The sequence below is a fragment of the Sturnira hondurensis genome, unplaced genomic scaffold (genome assembly GCF_014824575.4).
Source record: "Sturnira hondurensis isolate 20B ecotype Veracruz unplaced genomic scaffold, ASM1482457v3 Scaffold0001221, whole genome shotgun sequence".
Lineage (NCBI taxonomy): Eukaryota > Metazoa > Chordata > Mammalia > Chiroptera > Phyllostomidae > Sturnira > Sturnira hondurensis.
Genome location: NW_028073852.1, coordinates 3,511,781 through 3,537,194, shown reverse-complemented (window position 1 = coordinate 3,537,194; position 25,414 = coordinate 3,511,781). Strand labels below are relative to the sequence as shown.

Here is a 25,414-nt window from a genome sequence, read left to right as displayed (position 1 = left end):
TCTGTAAAGAGGGGTTGATGGGGTCACACAGATGAGAGGAGACTGTTTTCTGGGGCTGAGCACAGAGCTAGAGCTATAAATAGCAGCCTCCTTGGGAGCCCAGGCTGGAAGGACCCTGGGGGGGGGGGGCATGCCCAGGCCTCCAGGGGCCAGAGGATGCACACTTGTCCCTGTGGGTGACAGCAGGAATCAGTTAGTCCCCTGATCCTCCCTAAGCCCTGGGCCCTCCTCTGTAATCCCCTCCCTGTCCAGTGTGCCACGGTGACGGTGACACTTGACCTTCAGACCCCAGGGACAGGGCCCTGCTGGTGTGCCCCAGCCTGCTACGATTCGAAGGTGGGGCTGGGGCAGTTGTCCAACTGCGAGCACAGGAGGCCGGGCCATACCTGCTGCGACAGCAGTGTGCCTGGGTGTCTCCGATTTGCCTGCTTCCTGCACCTGCGCCTGTACCTGCGCCCGGAGTGATTGACTGGTGGGGACGTGGGGACCTTTGTCCTGGTAACAGGGACCCCGTACCCTGGCTCCCAGCGTCCAGGAATAGAAATACCCAGCTTGGGGCTTGGAGATGGAGGGAGAAAAGGGGGAGGAGGGAGGGCAAATGTGGAAGCCATGGCGCTTTTTAAGGGGGGCTGGCCTCTGCTAGGGACTGTACATCTGCAGGTCTGTGCGGGCTCCTCCCCACACCCCCAGGGCCCCCCTCCGCTCCTCACCCTAACCTGTGTGTGAATGGCAAAGTTGGAGGCCATGTGGGTAAATGTGGGGATCCCTGAGGACCCACTTTGATCAAGTGGCTTGTCTCTAGGGCTGAGGGCTGAGGCTGCTCGGACAGCTCTCAGTCATACCACCTCGTACCCAAAAGGCTGCAAAGTCTCCTCTGGGGAGGTAAGACCATCCACCCCAGCCAACCCACAGTTGCATTAGACGTGATCGGTGGGGACTCACCGCCCCTCCTCCCTGGTCTCCAGGCCTCGCCCACGCCCCCTACTGGAGGGCAGTGAGCCTGGAGTCCGGAGGTTTGGAGGGGCTGCTGAGTGGGAAAGTGGGGGAGAGAACACCAGTGTTTACAGTGCCAAAAACGGTCCCAGGGTGGGGGGCAGGCACTAGGGAACGTGCCCACCTGCTTTGGGGCCGGCCCCTCCCCAGGTTCAGCCACAAAAGAGGTGAGACCCTTTGCTGCTCCCTGTCAGGAGCTGGGCGCCCTTCTCCACTGCAGAGACCGGTTCCTGAGCCAGGGCACCCAAAGGTGGCACCAGCGGCAAAGATGTCCAAGCAGAGCATCCACTGGCTGACGCCCGTGGCCCCGAGCCTGCCGCCCAGGGGGCCAGAGCCCCCAAGCTGCCAGCGGCGCCACACTCTCCCAGCCAGTGAGTTTCGCTGCCTCACCCCTCAGGATGCTACCAGCGCCTTTGAGATTGAACGGGAAGGTGAGCAGCCCACAGAGTCCGGGTGCCCTGATACTGCAGCTGCCCTGCGGCCAGAAAACCCCTGCCCCTCCTGTCCTTGTCCCCGGGACCCTAGAGTATCAGACTATGCATATGTTTCCGTGTGTGCACTTGGCCCTGAATCCCCTGCGGAAGGGCTGTGGGGTGGGCTGCGGGGCAGGCCTGGGGCACAGAGGCCCAGCCGCCTGCCTGCGTTCCCTGCCGCAGCCTTTATCTCCGTCTCCGGGATGTGCCCCCTGTATCTGCACGAGATCCAGCACTTCCTGACCCTGTGTCCGGAGCTCTCCCTGGGCTGGTTCCAGGAGGGCCGCCTTGTGGCCTTCATCATTGGCTCGCTCTGGGATGAGGAGAGGCTCACACAGGTGAGGACAGGGCAGGGCAGGGCAGGGCTGCCCACCCAGCCCTTGGACAGCCTCTGGAGGAGAGCCCCTCCCCTACCTCAGAGCCAGCCAGAGGAGGGGAGGGGAGAGGAGCCAAGGACTGGGGTTGCTTCCTCCAAGCCAGAAACGTGAACACAGGCCACGAGTCCTCTTTCAGAGCGAGAGCCCTCAGGAAGGGGTGCCATGAGGCTGGGGGTGTAAACCCAAACTGGGGCTCTCCTTGGGTGGGAAGGCGCCCTGACTGGCAAGCACTCAGGGGACACCTGCTCTTGGGCCCTGGGGGCGGGGCAGGTATCAGCAGAGATGATGGACTCGAGTGTCTCCCTTGCCCCCAGGAGTCACTGACGCTGCACAGGCCCGGGGGCCACACGGCCCACCTGCATGTGCTGGCCGTGCACCACAACTTCCGGCAGGAGGGCAAGGGCTCCGTCCTGCTGTGGCGCTACCTGGGCCACCTGGGCAGCCAGCCGACCGTGCGCCGGGTTGTACTCATGTGCGAGGACCCCCTGGTGCCCTTCTACCAGAGATTTGGCTTCAGCCCCGTGGGTCCCTGTGCGGTCACTGTGGGCCCGCTGACCTTCACGGAGCTCCAGTGCTCCCTGCAGGGCCAGGCTGCCTCTAGGAGGAACAGCTGCTGAGCCGGCTGCTCCCGTCCCTCCCGGCTGGGCTGAGCTTGAGGGGAGGCTGTGATTTCCAGCCGGAGGGAGGGGGAAAATAAAGAGAATGTGGCAGGTTCTCCAAGTGGTGTGTCCTGCAGTTTGTCCCCCGGGGACCCTCCAGACCTCCCGCACTCCAGCTGCGCCCGACGTGGGTGGTGCCCTGCCATGCTGCTTCAGCTGCCCAGCTCCAGAGCTGGGGAGGACCTTCCAGGCAGGCAGGCAGGCAGGCAGGCTTCAGTCCTCGGTCCTGACCTCCTCTTCGCAGGAGCCCGGGCTCGGGGGCCCTTACTCTCCCCAGTCCCAGGGATGGCCCTTCTCAGGCTCAGCCCTGCAGTGGGGCAGTGGTTAGCTGGCAGTGGGAAAGCGCAGGGGCTGCCTCCCCCCGCCCGGGCACCCTGGGTCCTCTGCCCACGGGGATAAATGGCCGTGCCCGAAGTCTCCTGGCGGCTGCCGTGAGTGGGGAAAGGGGGTGGGGGAGACAGTGGTCCAATGAAGGGAGTGGGCCAGGGCGGCCTGCCCTCCCACTGCCCTGGCAAGCAGGTGGGGCTGGGGGATGCCAGAGGGCTAGGAATTTAACTCCAACCCGTCAAGGGACCCCCTGAGGCCCTCCATGGGACCCCAACCTGGGTTCCGTTCCAACCGAATTCCCAGAAGTCCCACGAGATTTCCACTGTCCCACGTGCCTCCTGGCTGAGCCGCCCCCAACCCCCCAGATCAGGTTCCAGTTTTCATCCTTCCTGAGTCCTCAGATCAAAAGATGACATTTCCTAAAGAATACCTTTTAATACATTTGAGACGTCATCCATGCAAAGTGAGCGTTCCTTTTAAAAATTAGGGCCGCAATATAAATCAGTATAAAACGGGCCTGACTGAGCCTTTGGCCGTCCCCGGGAGTGGGTCCTTGGGGTGGCTCAGCAGCCCCCCCAACCTGGGGTCAGTGAGGCAAAGGCTATGGGGCCGGCTGTGGCCTGAGCCGCCCCGAGAAGCAGAACACTGTCTGGGTGGGGTGGGGGCAGGGCACAGCCTCCCCAGGCTACAAAGCTGGCTACAAACCAGCCAACAGCGCTCCTCTGCCCCAGACCACAGCCAACGTGCCTCTCACAGCGTCTGGTCACCTTACGGGCAGACCTAGCAGGCCACTGATGACTGGCTTGTTGGGCAGAGAGGGGAGGAGAAACGGGGGGAGGGGAACCTGGTGGGGTGCCCCCCGGCCACGTCCCCAGTAAGGGCCCACATACATGGTAACAGTGGGAGGAGGCAGAGGCTGAGGAGCGAGGGGGAAGCATCCTGAGGACCCTGGGAAGAAAGAAACCCACCCCCAGGAGGTGGTCCTGACAGCAGGGTACGTCGACCGAGCCCTGAGCTTCTGAGGTGGGTGCTCGGAGTGCTCCCCAGCCAGGGCCAGGGGCTCACGAGGAGGGGACCTCAGTCCCCCAGGGAGCCCACCCTGGTGACTGTCTCTGGACCGGGGACAGGGCCCAGGCCCCGTGTCCACAGATGGGCAGCTGGAGTGTGCGTGGGGCAGCCCGTCCCAGGCAGCCTGCGTCCTCGGCGGTGCTGTGGGCGGTGGCCGCGGTGGCCTCGCCCGGCCCTGCCCGGGCCGGTGGTCAGTGCAGCACCTGGTCCAGCTCGTATTTCTCGCAGAAGCGGCTGGTGAAGGGGAAGCAGGTGAGGTACTCGATCCAGGGCCAGTGGATGGGGTAGACGTACAGCCAGATGACCAGCGAGGCGAAGAGGCCGGCGAAGACCAGCAGGGACACCAGGATGAGGGCGCGCTTGCGGTACTTGTCGCTGGTGCCGAAGGTGATGTAGGGCAGGAAGGCAAAGGCCAGCAGCAGGCCGCTGAGGAAGCCGAAGATGTGGGCGATGTTGTCGATCCAGGGCAGCAGGCCGCACACGAACAGGAAGAGCACGATGGCCGCCAGGTTCAGGAAGGCCTTCCAGGGCCGCTCCAGCAGCTGCCAGCTCTGGAAGAGCTCCACGAAGAGGCAGGCGAGGAGGCCGAACTGGGACCCTGCTGGGCCCACCTGGGCAGGGCGGGAGGGACGCCGTCACTTGCAGGGGCCAGGCCAGGGCACCGGGGCCGGATGTCCAGCAGGGCAACGAAAGGGCAAACAGATCAAAACCTGACACTCCAGGGCCTCCAGCATGGTCACACTCTGGCAATTTCCTATGACTCAACCTACGTGACATGGTGGCGGGTGGCGATGTGGCCATGGAGAAACGAGGCAGAGAAAAGGGACACGGAGGGACAGCGTCCAGAAAGGCCTCTCCAGAGCTGCCATCGGAGCATGACTCTGGGACTTGCTTCCCCACACTCAGGATTAAAGGATTGGCCAATAAGCCTCCAGCTTAGTGGTCGGACAGCCACTGAGCCGGGCTGGCAGGGGCCGTGCTCCTGGGCAGACTCTGGGTGGGCAGGGTGGGGAGCACTGGAGCCGCCCCCCCCCCACCCNGGTGGGCGGGGGGGGGAGCACTGGAGCCGCCCCCCCCCCACCCTTGTACCCTGCGAGCCCCTACCTCTGCCCGGTAGGGGAGGAAGATGGCACTGGCCAGGTTGCCGGTGATGCCACTGAGGATGAAGATGATGGAGATGCGGTGCCAGCCGGCCAGCTTCTCCAGGTCCCGCAGGATGGTCATTTGGAAGACCACAGACACGACGCAGTGCACCAGGCTAGGGTGGGGCACACGCTGGCGTCAGCCTCCCCCACGGCCGCCCACAGCCACCAGTCCGTGAGGCGCTCTAGGAACAGTGGGGCCCCGGGGGCGGTGCCAGCTGCGCCCCAGTGCAGGGAACCCTCTGCTGGGGGTCCAGGTGGGTGGCTGCCACTGAGGAGCCTTACCCGGCGTGGAGGAACAGAGACAGCCAGAGCCTGTAGAACTGGTCTGGGACCTCGGGGTTAAGAAAGGGCAGCAGCCCACACACCTCATCCAGGCAGTGCACCTGCGGGCAAGGGCATGGAGGTCAGTCGGTGCCTGGGACCTGGCCGGGTGAGCTCCCTGATATGGGGCGTGGGAGGGCGCCGGTGAGGCCAGTTCCAGTAGTCTCCACGCCCCACCTCACCTGGGAGCAGAGCGTCGCCTCTTCGTGGAAATAGCCGTGCATGAATTCGCAGTACTCCCGAGTGGTGATCTCGCAGCTGGGGGACAGGGCGTGTGTCAGGACCCTGAGCACGCACCCCTGCCCACCTCTCCAGAGCCAGCGCCTCCTGGCCACAGCCAGCATCACCAGTGGGAAGGCGGGGCCCCTCCTTGGAGACCCAGGCTCCTGTGGTAGGGACCAGAGGTAGAACCCCAGACCAAAGCACCCCTTGGTCCTGCCCCCACTGCAGGTGGCCCCAGGGTGGACAAGGGAGGATGGCGGTTGGCGCAGGCGCGGGGGCGGGGGGTGCAGCTCTGGGCGGAGGGCCCCCCGCTCACCTGCCCTTGGTGCCGATGCAGCAGGGGCGGCCCTTGACCTGGCAGTCCATATGCAGGAAACCCGAGCGGTTGCTCTTGGCCTGCTCCGTGCAGATCTGTGGGGGGCCGACACGGGTGGGCCTGTGTGGCAGGACCCCCGCCCCCCTTCCCAGACCACCCTCTGCCTGGATACTCACTGGCCACTTGGTAATGTCATCAGGCCAGATGTGGGGACCGCTGGAGGCCGGCTCCTCACAGGTTCTGGGGGCAGAGGTGGAGGGGCCAAAATGAGGGGCCGTGGTACCCCTAGTCTGCCGCACCCACCCCGATGCCCCCGTGGGAGGCACAGACAACACTATCCCGAGCCCCATCTTCCAAGCGGCCCGGCCGAGGGCCACCCTGGGACTGTACCTGGGGTCCTGCTGGCACACGGCCCCTGACGTCCGCTTCAGGCCCAGGTCGGACTTGTCCATGGGGGGCCCTGTGTCATCTTGCCACTTGACAAAAGTAGCCAAAGTTTCCTGGAGGATGGAGGCAGGCTGGTCATGCCAGGACAGGGCCACACCCACTGAAGCAGTTGAGGAGGGGGGGCCCCCCAGGATGAGGGCTCTTCCCTGGTTTCCTAGAGCCCGGGCCCATCTCTCAGACCCGGAACCAGGAGACCCAACTGTCACTTGCCCGGGCTGGGGAGGTCAGCACCCTCCCTGCGTGGGGACCCGCCCCCGAGGCCGGGCCGAGCCGCCAGGGCATGGAGCCCCACCGAGCAGTCCTTCCGCTGAGTCTGGATGCAGCCCGAGTTGTCATTCTGGACGCAGCAGCCCGAGTCCCGCTCCAGGTCTCGCTCCCGCAACACCAGCTGCTTGATCTGCTCATCCTTTCGGATGCAGGGCGAGAACTTGGCTCCCAGGTGGATCAAGTCGATCTGGGGTACGGGGCGGGAAGTGAGCTTGGACCCAGACTGACTGCTCTCCTGAGTCTCCCCCGAGGAGAGCGCTACCAGGCGAGCTGACCCCCTCCCTGCCCAGTGGGGGAGACAGGGCCCAGGTCCCCCTGCTGGGATCCTCCCCTGCCTCCCCCGGCCCTCACCGAGCTGGGGCCAATCCAGAAGTTCTCCTGCTGGAGGTACTTCACGCTCTCGTACACACCTTTGTTCCTGAGCACCTGTGCGAAGTGGGAAGGACAGGAGGAGGGGTCAGGGGTTCTGTCCCAGGGTCGGGTCCCCAGGAGAGCCCGGCACACCCTCCCACCTGGGCCAGGCCACTGCTGTGGGAGGCCCACGCTGCTGAGGCCTCCTGGGGGGCCGAGGCCTCTGAGGTGGCGCCCTGCTGCCGCAACCTGACTCACCAGCTGGGTGGTGATGTGCTGGGCGAAGCCCACCGGCGCGATGCCGTACGTGCAGATCACCAGCAGTGTGATGATGACGTGGACGAACGTCAGCCAATAGGTGAAGTAGGGCCTGCGGCAGGGGCCTGCGTCAGCACCCCGACCCTCGACGTACACCTGCTCCCTGCCACTGGTCCCTCAACAGTGACTTCCGAAGGCACCTCTACGTGCCTCTCTCCCAGGCTTGAGACGGTTGGATGGCTTCCCACTGCCCTTGGGATCGAGTCTAACGTTGGCCCCTCCTGCGGGTTGCAGGCCCTGCTGTGCCCACCCTGTCCCCCAGCCCCCTTCCTCTCCTCCAACGGTTCCTTGCAGCCCCAGGGCCTTTGCACACACGGCTTCCTTTGTCAGCGATACTCTTCCCATTTCTCTCCAGCCAACTAACTGATGCTCACCCTGCAGGCACCACCCCCCACCCCACAGCTGTTCACTCCCACTCTCTGTCCCCCTCCGCAGGACACCCGCCACACGTTATTACTTAATTTTTTGTAACTTAGGATACAACGTCTATTGGGTCCCTGCCAAGCGTCCACTCTGTGAGAACTGCCCCTCCCCAATTCTCTGGCTTCCTCCAAGGCCTTTGCACGTGTCTTCCCCCCGACAGTCTCCTCACTCATCATGGTCACAGCTGCTAACTGTCCGTCTGACCCACCCGGCCCTCCCTGCCCTGGTCTGTCGGGGCTCTGTTGCCGGGCCTGTGACCTGGCACTCAGCGAATGCTTGCAGACGGACTGCTGGCTGGGAGCCCCAAAGCGAGGAGGGTGGAGAAGAGGTGGGGGGGGGGCGCCGGGAGAGCGCCCCGCTCACTCACCGGTGGCTGTCAAAGCTCTCCAGCTGCCGCTGCACCGTGCTGCTGATGCTGCGGCGGTAGCTGCGGTTCAGCCAGTTGCCCACCACGCCCAGGCCATAATGCCGCTTCTGCCGGTCGAAGGCAAAGTGCTTCACCTTGGAGGCGATGCGCTTGCCGCGCTTGGCTGCGGGCACGGGAGCGTGGCCCTGCTCCTTCCTGCCGGCGATGGTGGCTCTCAGCCCGATGCCCGCCTCACACAACCCAGGAGGGACCTATGGTCTGGGGGCCCCCGCAGGGTCAATGGGCTCTGGGGAGCCCTTTCCTGGCCACGCCACCTTCCACCTCCTGCAGGTGGGGTTGCCCAGAACTCACAGAGAGACCTGCACCCCGCCAGGGGAGACAGGTGAGGCGGAGCGGGGGACCCCCCGGAAGCATCTGGCAGAGAGCGGGGGAGACTCAAACACATCGTCGGGCATGGAGCTCATTTCTTCCTGGGGTGGTGGAGGAGTGGGGGACACAGAGAGAGGCGGTGTGAGGAGTCACTGCCCAGGTACTGCCCCCCGCGGCGCAATTCAAGGGCAGGAGAAGGCAGGGCAGGCAGCTGCTTTGGGAGGGAAGCGCAAGGTTCGGGTGTCGGCCCCGTGGGACTTTCCTGGCTGGCATCCTGCCTCACCCCCAGGTCCCCCCCACTCTGCCCAAAGGAGCTCACAAGGTGGCACATCCCATTCCACCAATGGGCCTTTGGATCTCAGGGGCTCCCGGCAGGGAACGGTCACAGCAGGCCACCTGTCCTCACTCCCAGGCCACCCTGCCCCTCTGCCCCGAGGGCCCACACCCCATGCTTGCCTTACTAAAGAACAAGGAGTCAAATGTGTCCGCCCCATCGACCGCATCCTCCTCCAGGAAGCTGGGGTAGGCGAAGCTGCGTTTGACCACCCGGCACCGCTGTCCGGCGGCATCCAGCACTGAGCGCCCCTGTGCCCGGAGCAGAGGCACGGGCATCAGGCCCAGGTCAGGCCCCCCCAACACCAAAGGAATCATCCAGCCCACCCTCCTGGGGATGGTGCCCTGGGAGGTGGGACTCTGCCCAGGGCAGGGAAGGCCAGAAACAAGGCACCAGCTTCTCCACGGCCCTGACCGCATCATCCCTTCTCCACCACGGTTTGCTGCTGTGTTCTCCCTGACAAGCCCCTGACCTCTGTGGCTGGGCAGGGGGCACCTGACCACTCATTCTGCCCCCTGTTCTTGAGACTCGGGCTGTCCCCCCCAATCCTGGCCTGGCATGGCACACTAGGCCCCTGTCCACCTTTCTCAGCCCATCTCCTTCTGCTGCTGTAAGTAACACCAGGCGGAGCCACCTGCCACGCCCCCTCCTACCTCCAGGCCTTTTCTAATTTTTAAAAACTATTGATCTTAAAGAGGGAGGGGGAGGGAGAGAGAGAGAAACACTGACTCACTGTTCTACCATGCATACACCCACTGGTTGGCCCCTGCACGTGCCCTGGCCTGGGACCGAACCCGCAGCCATGGTACATTGGACGACACTCCAAACACCTCAGCTGCTGGACCAAGGCTCCAGGCCTTTGCACAGGCTGTCCCCTCTACTGAGAATGCTGTCCCCTTCTTTCTTCCCTTTTCTGGGCTCAGCTAAGGTGACTTCTCTGACATCAGCCCCTCGCCTGGGCGGGATTGGGGCAGGACCCCCTCTGGAGAGGCCCTGTACTTATCACACTGAATGGTGATGTCCACCCTCACCTGGGTCAGGGGCCCTTCCAGGGCAGTGACACTGGCCCATCTCAGCCCGCAGCCCCCTGCCCGGCGAACCTGGGTGATGAGTGGTGAGGGACAAGATCCCCGGTGTCGGTGGGGGTCTTCCCCAGCCTCTGCCTCAGGGCAAACTGTCTCCCAGACCAGGGAGACGGCAGGGGAGCCAGGGGGAACCGAGGCTGGGACGTGGGCCCCTTTCTCTGCCCTGGGTCCCAGGCCTGGAGCACAGACGATGGTCTGGGGAGAGGGAGGGAGAGGCCTCACCTTGAGGAGGGCGGAGGCCGCTTGGAGGCTCATGTGGGCCACAGAGACCCTCTTCCTGCGGGGCAGGTGGGAGTAACCAGAGCGGACGCTGGTGAAGGAGGTGAGGGACAAGACCCCCGGTGTCAGCGGTGGGTGTGGGGCGTGGGGCCGGTCCACCTCATCGGGGTGGCGGAATGCCCGGCCTCGGGCCAGTGGGTCCACGATCTAGAAGGGAGGGAGGAGGTGAGCAGAGCCGACAGCCCCCGGGCACTGTCACCTGCCACCCCCTCCAGATCCGAGGCAGCCCACCTTGGGCATCTTGCAGGGCTTTGGAGACTCAGTGCCCTGGAAGGAAGGCGTGTCCTGGCTGGGGAGCTCCAGCTCACGCTGGCAGGAGGGCTTGAGGCGGCCATAGCGCAGGCTGCAGTGGTGCAGGCTTCTGCGTTGCCAATGCCGCTCCGGCTCCCCGTCGCCGCTGACCCCGAACCACTGTGCAGCGCCCCTGTGACAGAGGCAGCGGGGGGCGCATGCACAGCTCAGCTTTCGTGCAGGCCCCTGGTGTGGCGCCCAACGGCCAGATAAAGTGCGGAACTCGAGAAGCCGGGCGGGGACAGCCCCTGGGAGCCACTCTGTACAGCAATGGTCCCTGCTCTCTGCTACTGGAACCCCCCTCCCAGTCCACCTGTGACTCTAGGCCGGACCCATATCTCCGGGCCTCCACACCCCCTCCCCCAACACGTTCACCTCTGCAGGGAGGGGCTGCTCCTTAACATCCACCTACACCTTCTACCCAGGGCCACACCCTGTGAACCTGCCAGGGGGTGGCTGGGAGGGGCAGGCACATGCTCACTTTCGGATGCTCTGAGACAGGGAGGCCTGGCGGCGGAAGCCGGGCCGCTTCTCCGAGCCCTCCTGCCATCGACCCCGGGGCTCCTGGAGGCTGACACTCTTCAAGTAGGCTGGGTTCCTGGACCGCTGCGGGAGGAAGCAGGGGGTGGGTGTGCACAGGCCCAGCCACTCCACGGAGCCCAGGTCCCGGACCGGGCCTTCTCTGGCTCTCGACGTGAAAACCCGAGGACAGTCCTCAAACCCCATCTGCACTCCAAGTTGCTTTGATTTTGAATGTAAGATCACCATTTTCTCGTGTTTTTCAGAAAGCCCTAGCACGCGTCTCCCCACTCCTTGTTCGCTGCACCCCTGTCACGCCGTGGCGTCCTGGCCTGTTTCTCTGCATGGGCAAGAGCCCCCGGGGTGAGCGGGCGGCACAGACACAGGCCCCTTTATGTAGCAGGCTGCGCAGGAGCCCACGCTGTTTCGAGCCTGTTTTCAATGAGCTCTTTATGGACTGACAGTCCAGCCTGTCAGACACGTTGCTTCATTTCCATTCTCAGAGGAGCAGGCCCTGGGAGGTCAGGCTGCCGATGCTGGAGACACACGGGCCCCCACACCCAAGTCCCAGACAGCCCACGCCCCTCGGAGGAGCCGGGGTGAGGACCTGAAAGCAGCCAGGTCCCAAGTGGGACTGACAAGCCTGTCCTCAGGAGAAGCTTTCCCTTTTCTCCTGGACCCCCACAAGACAGAGCGCCAGCTCCCTTGTGTGTGATGTTCGGGGCCTGGAGGGAGGGGTCAGGCCTGAGTTGGGGGCCACATAGGCAGCTGTGCTTGGGTGGAAGGGGCCTCCGCCAGGAAGTGAAACTGCCTGAGACATGTGACGTGGGCACATCTGTCACCTGTGGCGGGGCACAGCCCCCAGGCCAGCCCTTACCAGGGGCAGCATGCTGGTCTGCTCATCAGGGGCTGGGGCCTCGGGCGGCGGGATGGTGATGGACAGGTTGGGCGGCTTCCGGCTCTGCAGGCGGCTGCTGGGCACAGAGGAGACGCTCTCGCCGTTCCTGTCTGCAGAAGCCATGGTGGGCAGGGGGTGGGACGGCTGGAAAAGATACAGGGGGCACAGATGTGTTGAGACCTGGACAGCACGTGGGGACGCATGTGCCCTGACTGGGAATCGAACCGGCAACCTTTGGGTCTGCAGGCCGGTGCTCAATCCACTGAGCCACACCAGCCAGGGCCAGAAGTTGTTTCTAACCTAACTCCAGACCCTAAACCGCGTGGCAGAGACTGAATCCGGGTACGGCAAGGTCTGTGTCTGTCCCCACCTCCCCACCTCAGTCCATTTCTGGTCTCAGCTCAGACAGGGGAGCACACCCAGAGAGGGGCAGGGGGACAAAGGATGGGGCTGCAGGGACTTGGCTGCCAGGTGGCCGAGCCCGGCCTTTGTCCCCGTGGCAGGGCTCAGGGGAGGACAAGGAGGCCAGGGAGCAAGCTGGCGCACCGGGCCACTCACATCTCCCTGCCCCCACACTGCTTGGCTCTCAGAGCAGTCCCAGGCCAGGAGGGAGGAAGTGGCAGCCCAAACTGGAGAGCCACCTGTCCCTGCTGCTCGTGGCCGCCCGGTTCCCTTTTCAAAAGGAACCGAAACTGCCATGTGTCCAGCGCTTTTTTCCTTTTCGTGGAGGAAAAACATTCTGTCTTAATGTAAAAGTGGTATCAGGCGCACTTTTTCACCCAAACTTTTGAGGGGGAAAATAAGGAGGCGGAGAAATAGGGTGCATGTTCATTGAAAGAAAGAAAGAAGATGCCGAAGACCATAGGAAGCAGACCGTGAACTCCTGGCCACCGGTTCCCGGGGAAGGAGCTGCGTGCCCGTCCTTCCAGATGCTCCTCTGCACCTGGGACGGGACCCGGGGACCTGCTTCACACACACGCACACCTCTTCTCCGGCGTGCACACCTCCCCGCCCACAGGCGCAGGCAGATCCACCCCCTCATGCCCGGTGACGATTGCGCTGAGTGACCGGGCCGCAGGGTGGCCGCCCCTTGGGCTGAGTCCGGCACGTCAGACCCTCGAGCACAGGGAACCGGACCCCTGCCCGCGTTGTGCGCTTGTCCGAGTGTGACCGCAGGACCGAGTCCTGGAAGCGGACAGTATTTTCAACGACCTTGCCCAGTGGCCCTGCCGAGAGGGGGTAGTCACTTACCCCTACCTGGGCAAATTCACCCCAGGCTCCACTCCCCACTCCCCCTTTGATTCCACCGGAATCAGCGCCCTCTGCCTACTCTGTGCTCGTCTCTTCATCGCTCGCTCTGCCCCGCGACCTCTTTCTCACTCAAATCCTTAGCTTTTCCTAATCCAACCTCCCAAGGCTCCTGGGGCAGCTTTGGTCCCTCCTGGCCTCAGGCAAAGCCAGGGGCTCCACTGCCACCTTCCGAGGAGGGTGCCGACCCTGGGTGTGCACAGGCTGGGGGTAGAGTCACACAGGAGCTGCCCGGCCAAGGGACATGGAGCCAAGGTGTGGGACGACAGGGCAACGCAGCGGCCACGTGCGTTCCAAATCTGTCCGTGTTCTCCACCTCTACCCAGCACCCACCAGAGCCACCCTCTTCTGTCACCTGAAGGGCCACAGCGGCCTCCAGACTCATCGACCTGCTGCCCCTGGGCCCCTACCCCATGACCATTCTCCACTCAGCGGCCAAAATCGCCTTTTTAAAGCACAAATCACGCCATGTCACTCCCTGCTCACACGGTCCCAGGATTTCCTGTTCTCACCTAAAATCAAGTCCAGACTCTCACTGGGAGCTCAGGGCCCTGCGTGGCTCTGTCTCCTCCTTGCTCACCCATCTGGGGGCCCCTCACTAGCTCTGGCCTGCCCAGCTCTGCAGGAGGTGTTGCGGGGCAAGGTCAAAAGCACAGACTGGCACTTGTGGCTGGGGCCTGCCCCACACACGGGCCTGCACTTGACCTCGGCCACCACATCCTCACCCCAACGGGGGGAGTAACCTCCTGCCTCCTGAGCATTGAACGAGTGGACGTGACAGACACACAGGCAGCGCGTCCTCACGGAGCCTGTTCGGGAACGTCCGCGGTGGTGCCTCCGTCGGGCCCAAAGGGGGACACGGCCCACATGTGCACAGGAAACTCGAGGCCGCCCCACTCTGGACCAGTGCTGAGGCACTAGCAGGAGTGGAGTGCCCAGTGACAGAGCCACACGGAGACCACAAGCTACAGGAGTCCCTCCAGAGAAAAGCCCCAGAGGCCCATCTAGAGACAGGAAGATGAGCCCAGGCTCAGGGCAGTGGGGAGGATGTGGGTTACATTCTGAGGGGATGAAAATGGCCCGGAGCTGACTATGCCGATGGTCCCATCCACCAGCGACGTACCCAAACCCACTGGATGGCACATTCTTTCAAAGGGATGAACTTCGTGTGAATCCCATCTCAGTAACGCTGTCCATAAACTGTCTCAAGGCCTGGCTGGTGCGGCTCAGTGGATTGGACGCCGGCCTGTGAACCACAGGGTCACCAGTTTGGTTCCCAGGCACATGCCTGGGTTGCTGGCCAGGTCTACAGTATGGGACGTGCAAGAGGCAACCACACAATGATATTTCTCTTTCTCTCTTCCTCCCTTCCCCTCTAAGAAATAAATAAATAAACTCTTTCGAAAAAGTGAAAAAAAAAAAACAACCCCAAAACTCCATAAATGTCAGGCCTCTGATATGCTGGTTCCTCCACCCCCAGATCAGACCATCACACAACACAGTGAGCGGCTCCTTTTCATCATTCCAGTCCCAGCTTGAGTGCCAGCCACCTCCTCCAAGAAGCCCTCCGTAACTGCCTGAAGCAGCCGCCTTGTATTCACGGCCGCCACCACTGTGCGAAGAGTGCTGGCCCACAGTTGTTGACCCTCAGTAGCCGGTGCCATGGGCCCAGGCTCCCGGCCGCCAGCTTCCTACCTTCAGTGTCGGGGTGCAGCTCGCAGCTTCCTAGGCCTGCCACAGGTCTCTAGAGCATGTTCCGGTCCTCTCCTCACAGAGTGCACCAAGCTTCTGCTGTGCGGAGAGGCGGGCGTGTGCAGGGACAGATGGGAAGAAGGACAGGCGGCTCCCTTGGGCTCACAGCCCACAAGCCTGCACAAAAGGGCAGGTTCAAGGGGTGCGTCAGGACCTCAGCCCCCTCACCCGGAAAGTGAGGATCACCGTGGCTCCAGGCACCCCCCTGCCCTGCCCTGTCCCAAGGCTGAGGGGTTAAAGGAGGTATGTCCCTCCTCCCCACAGTAAGGGTCCCTGGTGGTGGTGAGCTCTAACCCTGACCTACAAACCCCCACTCCGGGCTGGGAACCCAAAATCAAGAGGGTCTTTTTGGTTTCAACAGCACTTCACTAGAAACATTTAACTTCAAAGACCCCGGAACTGTTGGCCGTCTTCTAAGACTTCGTTTCAGTGTGAACACGCCAATACCTAAGGCAGCGTTCAGATGCACTGCCTCTGCTGTTTTAGTTCATTGAGTAAGTTATTGAGATGAAAGCCACCTGGAGTTTAGAAGGGAGGAACAGATCCCCGAGGGGTGCTGGGGGCGGGGTCAGGTCCTGAGGTGCACCAGGCCTTGCAGGCCCTTCCTGTGCAACCTGGTCCTCAACACCCTGCAGGACGGATTTTATCGTGTCTCCCTTTTGTGGGTGGGGAATGGAGGAGGCTCGGAGGCACTAAGGAACGTGCCCAAGACCACACAGCCAGGAAGGGCCTGGAGGCCCAGCACCGGGCCTCTAGCACCAAGGACTGAGGTCTCCTTGGGAAACGGCTGCTCCTCACCCTCCCTAAACCTGGGGTACACTCACGGCTGGACAGTCCCCTATCAGGGGACTGAGCAGAGTCCTACCCCCGGGGAAACATGGTCAGTGTCCGAGCTGTTTGCAAACTGTTCTTCACAGGCCTGGACACCTAGAGGTGCCCGAGAAACTGCCACGGGGTGAACCAGAGGCTGGGGGGTGGGTCTGGGCCCCCGAGTCCATAGGGCAGCACCCCTTTTGCTTTACATGTTGGATCAGGGCTTTTACCTGCCTAAGTCCTCTGACTACAGGTGAGAGGAACTGACTCCAGGGTGTGGAGTGGCCCTGGAGAGCAGGTGAGGCAAAATTGGGGCCTCGGGCGCTTCCTGCCTCACTAGGCCAACAGACTCAAGCAGAGGGCCTGGGGCACTGGGCAGGCAGCTCCTCAGAGCCCTGGGAGCCCTGTGATGGTGGCACTCTGAGTCCACTCTAGGGACAGCTCCAAGACAACAGCCTCGTCTGGGGCCCCTGCACAGAAACCTCCCCCGAGTGGCCTCCTCTGGGACCAGGGTACAGAGAGAGGGCATTGGTGGAGCACTGTCCTGGGAAACTGGCCCCAGGAACGGAGGCTGGGGGTGAGCGTGGGGTTGCCGGGCCCAAGCTCCAGTAAGGTTGCCAAACAGGCAGGATCCTTCTGGAACTGAGAGCTGACCACACCCCCTGTGAGTCGGCACCCCTTGCTTTTCAAAACCTGTCCCCACACCCCAACAGACACACCTTCCCTTATCTGAGGCCCTGCACTGGGCGTGCCCAGCTCCACCTTGGCTGCTAGCTGCTCTAAGGAAAAAATACCACCTCTTCCAGGAAGCCTTCCCTGTTGCCACCAGACAGAATCAACCACTTTCTCACCTGCTCTCTCGTAGCATCCTGCAGGAGATGAGCCCACATGTACGTGTCCCCACAACCCCATTCACAGCTCACTGAAGGGAAGGCAGGTGGGAATGTGGGCACGCATGGGTGGTCAGTCCATGTGTACCCAGGGCTGACACTCTCACCCCCCAATTCTGCAACCAGCCCCAGAGGCGGCCTCCTCCGGAAGGCCCGCAAAGTGGTGCCTGTTCCACCCAGGCTCTGTGACCAGGGCTGAGTTTGGAGGACGCTGTCCCAGGGTGGGTCCCCGATGAACCTCCTGCTGTCCCAGCAGCCCACCCATCCCAAGGCCATCTCACCCCCGCTGGGACCCCGACTCAGGACCCACTGTGGTGCTGGCATCAGTGCAGGCTGAAGGACTGGGCAACCCTGGCCCTAGAGAGCAGGGGCAGGGCCACCTAATCTGGGGAGGGTATGGTACCCAGGGGAGCCACTTTCCCCATCTCCATAGGGCAGTGCGAGCCCCGGCCCAGAAGCCCCCTCCCTACATGTCTCCGCTCTGTTAAGCGAGGGAGTTGGAGAAGGTGGCGGCCCAGCCTCAACACCCAGGAAGCCTGGACATCTGGTATAAAAACACCACTTTCCCCCAGCCCCTGTCCATGGAGGTGGGGCAGGGAGGACAGGCTGCCGGAGACCACTCTGTGCACAAGGAGCCCCGCACCCCCCCTTTGGGCTCCGGGAGGGAGGGTGAGGAATGGGTGTCAGCGCTGGGGTGCTCACACCCACTCTGGATGCCTGCACAGTAGGGCAGGGAGGAGCCCAGGCTGCCGAGACCAGGCAGGAAAAGGGCTGGGGCCTCGGGAGTGCCTCCCCGGCACTTATCTCCTGTGACCCAGAAGTGCCTGCTCACTGCAGGAAGTTATGACATCCTGGGACCAGGCTTCCTTCCGGCCCGCAGTCACGTCCGCTGCTCGGGGGGACCCCCGGCAGGCCGCAGTGCCCAGCCCATGAATGGGGTCGGGGAGGAGTCTGAGGGCCTGGCCCACCTCAGCTGGACCCCCGCCTCGGTGGGGCCTCCCCCAAAAAGGGCCTCGGCCCCAGGGTAGTTAGGAGGCTCCCAGGGGGCCTGGGTAGAGGGCAGGCCTGAGGGGGGGGCCCGGGTCCAGCAGGGGTCGGGGTGGGGCAGACCCACTGAAAAAATGAAATGCAGCATTCAAATCACCCCAAGGTACTGCGGGCCAAAACGCCCCACTCCACCCAGTCTGCACCCCGGCTGCCCTCATGCCCAGGAGCCTGAGGCCAGCGAGTGATGGCCCAGCCCTGAGACAGGGCTGCAGGCTGGGAACCTGCTGGTGCAGTGGGGGAAGCTGGTTCCGCCGCGAAGGGTGGGGCTGGGCACTGCCAGGTGAGCAGGGTCCCAACTCAGAGCGGCTGGGAAGCCTGCCCCGGGGAAGTCCCCGATGGCACCACTGTGCCTCCAGCAAGGGTGCCGGAGGAGGCCCCTCAGCCCCCCGGCCTGCCCCCAGTTCCACCAGCACCAAGGAGACTGGCTCCAGTGCCCTCCCTCTCATTCTACCTGCCGGCCCCCCCAACACACACTAGCGGGTTCCGGAAGACTCCCTGGCCTGGCTGAAGGGGCCGGTCTCCAGAACCCCCACACCCTGAGGACTTTAGGAGCCAGCAGCAGCTCCCAGACAGAAGTGGGCAACGGACAGGAGGGCCCAGAGTGTCTGTGACCACAAACGGGGACCCGAGGGGGTGGTCGGCCCTCCCAAGAGAAGGCAGATCTTTTTCACCACAAGGTGTGACCAGGAAGCTAGGGGACCTCCAGCAGGGATGCAGAAGTCCCCTTCCAACTGGCCCTGGCTCCCAGCTATGAGCAAGTGGGCAGGGCCAAGGGCAGGGGTGCTGGGCTGCCCGCTGGTCCCCTGCTGACTCACAGGATGACAGGGGAGGGGGCGAGGAAGTGGCAAGTCTCCCTACTTCCCTGCCACAGAAACTGAAACTCGATTTTCCCTCCCACAGCCCTTCTGGGAACCAGTCGTTTTTAGAAAGCGGCGAAGAGGAAGCCGGGCCCTCCCCGCCGCGCAGCCCCTGCAAAACCCCTGCTTCTCCTAACCTGAAGGGGGGGGGGGCTCCCGCCCCTGCACACCTCCCTGCCCTGGCAAGAGGGCGTGGCTGGCGACAGGAGAAGTTCAAAGAAGGCTGGCTGAGGGCCCAGGGACAGGGCTTGGGAAGACAGAGGGAAGGTAGCAAAGTCCCAGCTGGAGGCTGAAACCCAATTACCAAAGTCAGAGCGGGCACGGGAAGAAAGGGACTCCCTGTGCCCCTCTCTCCTGGCCGGCACCCACATCCCCAGAGGTGCCGGTCTGCAGGCACAAGCTGAACACAAAGGGAGCCCCCCCACATAGGGACAGGGTCTCCTGCCCCACTGCCCCCCACAGAGAGGAAAAATGGAGGCACCTGCGGTTTGCGTCCCCTACACTCCACAGGGAGAGGCCCCCCTCACCACCGACACCCTGCCCAGAGAGCCCCCTAGTTTCCCTGCCCACTTTACGGACTTTGCTTAAATTCAGTTCAAGAGAGAGAGAACTGGAGGGGCAGGTTTGGGACCTTGGGGACCCACCGGCTTGTCCCATCAGACCCCAGGCCCCGGGCTCCCCGTGACCCAGTGAGAGTGGCTTGGGTGGCAGGGCCAACCACAGGCCGGAAAGTGAGTGCTGGGCTCCGGCGTGCTGCTGAGAGCAGAGTGAGCGTGGGGGGCTGCCGTGCTCTTAGAGCAGTTCGGACCCCGAGGTCACGTGGCACCCCCCTTGTGGCACCCCCCGCGGGCTCCCTTACACGGGGCGGGCACCACAGGAAGCAACAGTATTCCCAGGTGTCTCTAGTTGGACACAGCGCTGGGCCCTGCCCACAAGGATGCCCTCCAGGCGCCCCTCTGGGACCCTAGAAGCTGCTGGTCAACACGGACAAGTGGGTCAGCTGCTGAGCAGGGATGCGGGTGCCTGGCCAGAGGCCTGGGGCAGTGCCCTTCGGCACCGGGGCCAGCAGCGCCTCCCAGAGCCTGGAGGCAACCACAGGTCGGGGCATCAGGCAGAAGGGGGCCCGCGGGCCGGGGCCTCCCTCCAGCGGTGGCATGTTCTACCCGAGACCTGCTGCCCCCACCCCCACCCCCCACCCGCCAGCACTGCTGGGAAGGGGAAGGGCCTGGTCTTTTGGGGCCAACACCAGGGAACAGGAGGGTTCCTGGAGAGGGGCACACGGCCTACTGGGCCCCACACACTGGACTCGGAACTCAACACTCATGGATGCCTCTCTCGGGATCCCGGGGCGCCAGGGCTTGGGTTTGCACTGGTCCTTGTAACTGGCAGAGGCCTGTACATGCTCAGTGGGTGGGGGAAAGATGGGACAGCCTGGCTCTAGCGAATACACCGTCCAACTGGGGAAACGGTCTTAGGCTCAGCCCTCAATGCTGCGTGATCTTGGACAAGCCACTTGGCATCTCTGAACCTCACTTTGTTTATGCCTAAAATGCTGAGTAGCCTCCCAGGGGTCTGAAATCTTGGCGCCCTTGTTACCATCAGCTGGCACTCTCCCCGGAGACCCACACGGCTGAGGGACAAAGTCTTTTATAGACAGGTGAGCCCCTGACCCAGGCCTTCCTGTCAGAAGCCTGGCCCTGAGCTGCCCTGGATCCTGGTCGGCCACAAACTCAGAGAGGGTGCTGGGTGGCCCTCAGCAGGGAGGCAACATGCCAGGCAAACACTTTTCAGCTAGTAAACAGTCATTAAAGAGCTAATAAACCTGACTTTCCAGAACTCAGCCCTGGGGCTTGCCGGTTCCACTCCTCGGAAGAGGCTGGCCCCGACCCCTGGGCTGCCAGGGCTCCAAGGCACTAGGGCACCCCATCTAGGCCACTCCCACCAGGGGGCTTACAAAGCTGCCTACTCATCGCTCTGGCTGGTGTGGCTCAGGGGGTTGGGCATCCATCGCCTGGCAAACCGAGAGGTTGCCAGTTCGATCCCCAGACTGGGCACATGCCTGGGTTACAGCAGCCACACTCACAGTTGGGGTGTGCAAGAGGCAACCGATCCGTGTTTCTCTCCCTCTCTTTCTCCCTCCCTTCCCTTAAGTCACCTGTCCAAGACTCCATAGTGAGGAGGTGGTGGGGCCCACATCCGGCAACCTCCTGTCACCCTCAACTGATGAGACAAAGTGGCCGCAGAGCAGACCTGGAGTCGTGAATCTGAGAGCAGCCCAGGTCCGGCCTGTCCAGTGGGGGGAGCTTGGGCCTTTGCTTCGAGAGCCCTGCCCACACCCTCAAGCAGAACCCGCACCACCCACCGCAGGCGGCACCTCTCAGTTCATCAAAAGGCTTTCCCGTCTCACATCTCTGTCCTTATCTCACCGTCTGCCTTGGCTGATAATGAACTTTGGTTCCAACTCTGCTCCAGCAGACCCCCCACCTTCTCTCCCTGGCCTCCTGGGGCCACACTGGCCTGGGGAGAGCCATCTGGACAGGAAGAAGGTGCTTGTTGCTGGGCGTCGGACGCAGGACCACCTAAGGGTGCTCGTGGCCCAGACTCCAGGGCCACATGCAGGAAGCAGAGGAGAACACCAAGGTTCTGGGCGCGTGCCCTACACTGGGCCCCAGGGCCAGAGAGGAAGGCCATCGCCTCCCTGACACCCCTGCCACCAGGCCGGCACACACACCCCTCTGACACTCGTCGGGGTACAGGAAAACCCCAGGCGGGGGTGGCAGTTCACGCCAGTCTTGGCTCCCAGGCTGAGACTCAGCCTCAGTTTCCTCAGCATTCAGGGCACTGCAGCCCTCCCCCTGACCCACCAAGAGGTGCGGGCTTGGCATCCCCAGACTGTACCAAGGACACACACACGCCCCCAACTGCCGCGGTGCCGAGACACCACTATCCTGACAGCCCCCTCACCATGTTCCCAGGATGGCTGGGCACCGGCCCAAGGCTCTCCGAGAACCCCCTGCTGGAGGGCTCACAGCAACCCTCCCTCCCACACTGCTGTTACTCACTGCGCAGTGGGGGAAACTGAGGCACAGACTATTTAAGTGACCCCCATCCTACTGACTGCTCTTCTAGACGGTTATGCCGCTGGCCTCTAGGCCCTGCATGTTGTGCCCCTTCCCACCGCTTCCCCCCACCCTCCAGGCCAGCTCCCCAGGCCGGCCCACCGAGCTCCCACCACTTTCCTAGGGGGGCCCAGAGCACCCTCCCTTCCGGCAGCTTTGGAATCCCTGATGACCAGTATCTGGGCTGGTCCCTGGATAAGTCTCCCGAGCGAGGGCATGGGGACATGGTGGTTCTCTGAATTTCTTTCCCTGCCCATCCAGCGGCCCCAGGGAGGGGACGGGAACTCTATGGGCAGCCTGGAGGACACCGCCTCCTGGCTAGTGTCCTGGGAGCTGCCTCTCCTGGCAGCCTCCCTGCCCTGGTCACCAGGCCAGGTCAGCCTGCACTCTGGGAGGGTGCTGCTGTCTCCACCACCCCTCCCCCGGCCTGGCTCAGCAGGGTAGGAAACTGGGAGCCGGTGTGTGAGCTCACCCTGGAAATCCCCGCCGGTGGCCAGGGCAATAACGAGGCCTCCTCCAAAGTGGGTGGCACAGGGACCCATAAGGACATGCCGGGGTAGAGGCAGCGGGAGAGCACATCTCCCCTGACATTGCACAGTAGGGTGGGGTGCTAGGGCCACCTCACTCCCCGCACGCACCCAGACCCCAGGGGAAGCACCCAGTCACTAGGATGTGAGCGGGTTGGGGCATGCACAGACACACCCCACCTGACTTCTGCTCTCGGCTGGGGTCTGGTCTGGGGCAGAGCTTACACAGCAGGTGGGCAGGAACCCTGCGCCGAGGCCATGGCAGTGCCCAGGGCTCTGGCCCAGAGCGAGACTCAGGCCCCCAGGGCCTCTGCAATGCATTTGGGGTGTGATTTACCTCCCCTGTTAGAGGGGCGTGTGAGACACGCCAGGTGTAGGCAGCTCAGATATGAGCGAGCCAGGTAGTGGTCACGGGCAGTGGTAGTCGGTTCATGGGCAGGTGGCACAAGGATTTAGGGCTGGACCTGGGAAAGGGTGGCCCAGGTTCTACACTGGGCCCTGCCACTTACTTCCAGAGCAGCTCCACGCAAGCCTGGTGCTGCCTTGTGTTCCAAGAGGCACAGCGCCAATGGGGGCCACCACTGTGGCTTCTTGTTTAACTGAAAACATGGGAGCCTCACTCCAGCCTTTTAAAGTTAAAAGACAAAAACAGCCCTGGCTGGTGTGGCTCATTGGACTGAGCGCCAGCCTGGGAACCTAAGGGCTGCTGGTTCAATTCCCAGTCAGGGCACATGCTTGGGTTGCGGGCCAGGTCCCAGGTAGGGGGTGTGCAAGAGGCAACCACACGTTGATGTTTCTCTCCCTCTCTTTCTTCCTCCCTTCCTCTCTCTAAAAGTAAATAAATAAAATCTTTACAAAAGTAAAGTTAAAAGACAAAAAACCAAGCACACAAAATACAATGGTCAAACCAGAAACAGCCACCTGCCTTCTTGCCCCGCCAGGGTTCCAGTGTCCAGAAGTGAACGTGACAAGGGGCACTGGATACTGCCAGGAATGGGGAAGGAGGGAGGTGGTGTGGGGTGGCCTGGCACCTTGCCCTCATGCCCTCACCCCCCTCAAACTAGGAGCACATTCCTTGAGTCCAGCTCTGTCAATTCGGAGTCCTCCCTACCAGATTCCCCCTGCCCTGTGGCTCAGCTAACACTGCACGCAAGCGGGCACCTCGCTGTCCTGCCCCAGGCTCTGATCTGACCACACTGGAACCTTTTATCGCAGGAGGGGAGCAGTTGGGGAGCCACAAGGAATTAGAAACCTTGTTATATTCCTTGGGTGTGAGAGTCCCAGTGTAAATACTGGAGAGGTTAGGTGTGAGTTTAGAAGGGAAAATCCCAGCGGGTCACATGGCATCAGGAGAGCATGACTGCATCAGCAACCCAGCTCTGGGAAAATCTACGAGGACAGAGCTCATTCTCAGGGGACATGTGGGCTCCTGGGCAGGAGGCTGCCCAAGGGGTGAAGTACCCCAGGACTGTCCCCTGCCCCCGGTCTCAGCTCCTCCCCAAGGCCCCCAGACCCACTTCCTGTGGGGCCATGGTTTGAGCAGGAAGAGGCAAGCCTGTGGCATCAAAGGCAGTCTCTTGCTGGGGGAATAACTGCCCTTACCCTCCTTACCTCTTATCTCATTTAGGTTTGTTCCTAGTTCCTCTCCAAACCCCTGAGGAAACTGGGGCAGGGAGGGGAAGTCAGGAAGTACAGGGATGCATTGGAGGTATTGTGCGTTTGGGTCTAGGATACTGCAATAAAGCATGTCATAATCTTTTTTACTGGTGGAGGGTCTTGCCTTCCATTTATTTAAAAAAACAAAAAAAGAAAAAACACATCTGTGAAGTGCATTGAAGCAAATCACAATAAAACGAGGAATGCCTGTTTCTTGATGGACCAGGTGCTGTGACACAGCCCTTCTGACATTTTGAGGTGGTGACTCTTTGCTGTGTGGGTTGTCCCATGCATTGGAGGGTGTTCAGCAGCATCCCTGGCCTCTGCCCACCGGATGTGAAGTAGCAACAACACCACCCCCCTCCCCTGAGCTGTGACAACCAGAGCACGTTCAGACCTTGCCGAGAAATATCCTCTGACCAATAAAATCACCCCCCTTGGTCAAGAGCCACAAGCTTCACTTGTCACTTCTCCCTGCGCCCTCCCTATAGAGTGACAGAAACATAACATAGAGGCTGGGGTCATTATTTCACCGGCAAATGCCACAGACAGGGGTCCTAATCTAGCTAGCCATTTGGGAAACAGCAGGCAGCCCAGGGGTGGGGTCAAGCTCTCAGCCACTCCAACCCTACTGTCTGTTTCCTTAGTCTTTAGCCCACTTAGGCGGACGCTGAGACCTGGGGTGAGGGGCCTATGCCCCTTAGGGGACTATCCCTCTAATCTAATCCAAAAAACGAGGGGCCAACCTTTCCAAGGCCCTCAGTCCATAAGTCAAGACGCCTGTGTCCAATTTCCGAGCTCCGGTCCAGCCTCCCACACCTGTTTCCACCTTGGCAAGGGCTGCTAAGCCCAGAGAGAGGGGAGGGAAGGATCTGAATCCCAGGCCCTACTGGGACCAAGGCGGGGCTGAGCGGTGCTGCCCTGCGGCAGTCCCCTCTCTTCTTCCCCGGGCTTTAAACTTCTGCCCAATCATCTTGTCACCGCATCGGGTGACCCCTGGCCCAGGGACCCCTTAGGCGTCTAGTCTGAGCTGAGCCTGGACGCCGTCCGAGTCTAGCCCCGACCTCTGGCGTCCGGCTCGCCCACGTGGGGCCAGAGGGCTCCGCAGGGCGGGCTCCCTTGCCAGCCTCGCGCCGCCGCCCCAGGGCGGGCTTGGGCGCGACGCCGCGTTCTGGTATCTGAGGCCCTGTGGCGAAGAGTCGGCCCCACCAGTCGCCCATGCTCACCTCCCTGTGGCCCCAAGTCCCCGGGAAGAAGCTCTGAGCAGCGTAGCTGGGCTGTGGCTCCTGGGGGCGGGACCCGGACGCCCCGCCTCTTCCCTACCTGCGCGCGGGCGGCGAAGGCGGGGCCTGGCCCTTGGGGGCGGGGCGAATCTCTGGAGGCGGGGCCGGACCCCTGGGGGCGGGGCTCCCGTCGGCTCTAGCAGCCCTGCGGGTCGCGCTGTGGCTCCGTGGGCTGGCACAGCCTCACCACGCTCCGCCCAGTGGGGGGGCCATGCCCTGCCCAGGCAGAGCCCTGTTTTCCGCCGGGGCTGGTGTTTTCCTGGTGCCGTTTTCTCCTCGTAATCGCACGAGCGCATAGTCTAGGTATAAAGTG

General features: G+C 62.7%; 2 protein-coding genes and 1 long non-coding RNA gene across 8 annotated transcripts; 1 reads left to right on the top strand and 2 right to left on the bottom strand.

Annotated features, from left to right (window-relative positions):
• Positions 1–347: 347 nt before the first annotated feature.
• AANAT (aralkylamine N-acetyltransferase) lies at positions 348–19,646 on the top strand. Of its 4 annotated transcripts, none has more exons than XM_037064928.1 (5): positions 348–498; positions 1,188–1,424; positions 1,650–1,804; positions 2,158–2,473; positions 19,635–19,646. In XM_037064928.1, exons 2-4 carry the CDS (start codon positions 1,262–1,264, stop codon positions 2,458–2,460), a joined length of 621 nt encoding a protein of 206 aa, XP_036920823.1. In that variant the 5' UTR covers positions 348–498; positions 1,188–1,261; the 3' UTR covers positions 2,461–2,473; positions 19,635–19,646. The 4 variants fall into 4 exon arrangements, with proteins under 4 accessions (XP_036920823.1, XP_036920817.1, XP_036920833.1 ...); XM_037064922.1 differs by having other exon boundaries at positions 454–498; positions 1,216–1,424; XM_037064938.1 differs by lacking the exon at positions 348–498 and having other exon boundaries at positions 1,145–1,424.
• Positions 1,865–25,117, bottom strand: RHBDF2 (rhomboid 5 homolog 2). Of its 3 annotated transcripts, none has more exons than XM_037064893.1 (20): positions 25,045–25,117; positions 11,829–11,993; positions 10,914–11,038; positions 10,373–10,565; positions 10,085–10,288; positions 8,900–9,028; positions 8,426–8,544; positions 8,075–8,269; positions 7,225–7,336; positions 6,967–7,041; positions 6,641–6,802; positions 6,292–6,401; positions 6,078–6,141; positions 5,902–5,996; positions 5,546–5,621; positions 5,325–5,425; positions 5,002–5,155; positions 4,085–4,508; positions 3,543–4,048; positions 1,865–1,876 (listed from the first exon to the last, which is right to left on the bottom strand). In XM_037064893.1, exons 2-18 carry the CDS (start codon positions 11,970–11,972, stop codon positions 4,089–4,091), a joined length of 2,478 nt encoding a protein of 825 aa, XP_036920788.1. In that variant the 5' UTR covers positions 11,973–11,993; positions 25,045–25,117; the 3' UTR covers positions 1,865–1,876; positions 3,543–4,048; positions 4,085–4,088. The 3 variants fall into 3 exon arrangements, with proteins under 3 accessions (XP_036920788.1, XP_036920778.1, XP_036920797.1); XM_037064883.1 differs by lacking the exon at positions 25,045–25,117 and adding an exon at positions 14,853–14,903; XM_037064902.1 differs by lacking the exons at positions 1,865–1,876; positions 3,543–4,048; positions 25,045–25,117 and adding an exon at positions 14,853–14,904 and having other exon boundaries at positions 4,057–4,508.
• Positions 2,409–19,366, bottom strand: LOC119000121 (uncharacterized). The gene is made up of 3 exons (XR_005069249.1): positions 19,357–19,366; positions 13,121–13,126; positions 2,409–2,468 (listed from the first exon to the last, which is right to left on the bottom strand). It is a non-coding gene; the product is annotated as an uncharacterized LOC119000121 (long non-coding RNA).
• Positions 25,118–25,414: the final 297 nt, after the last annotated feature.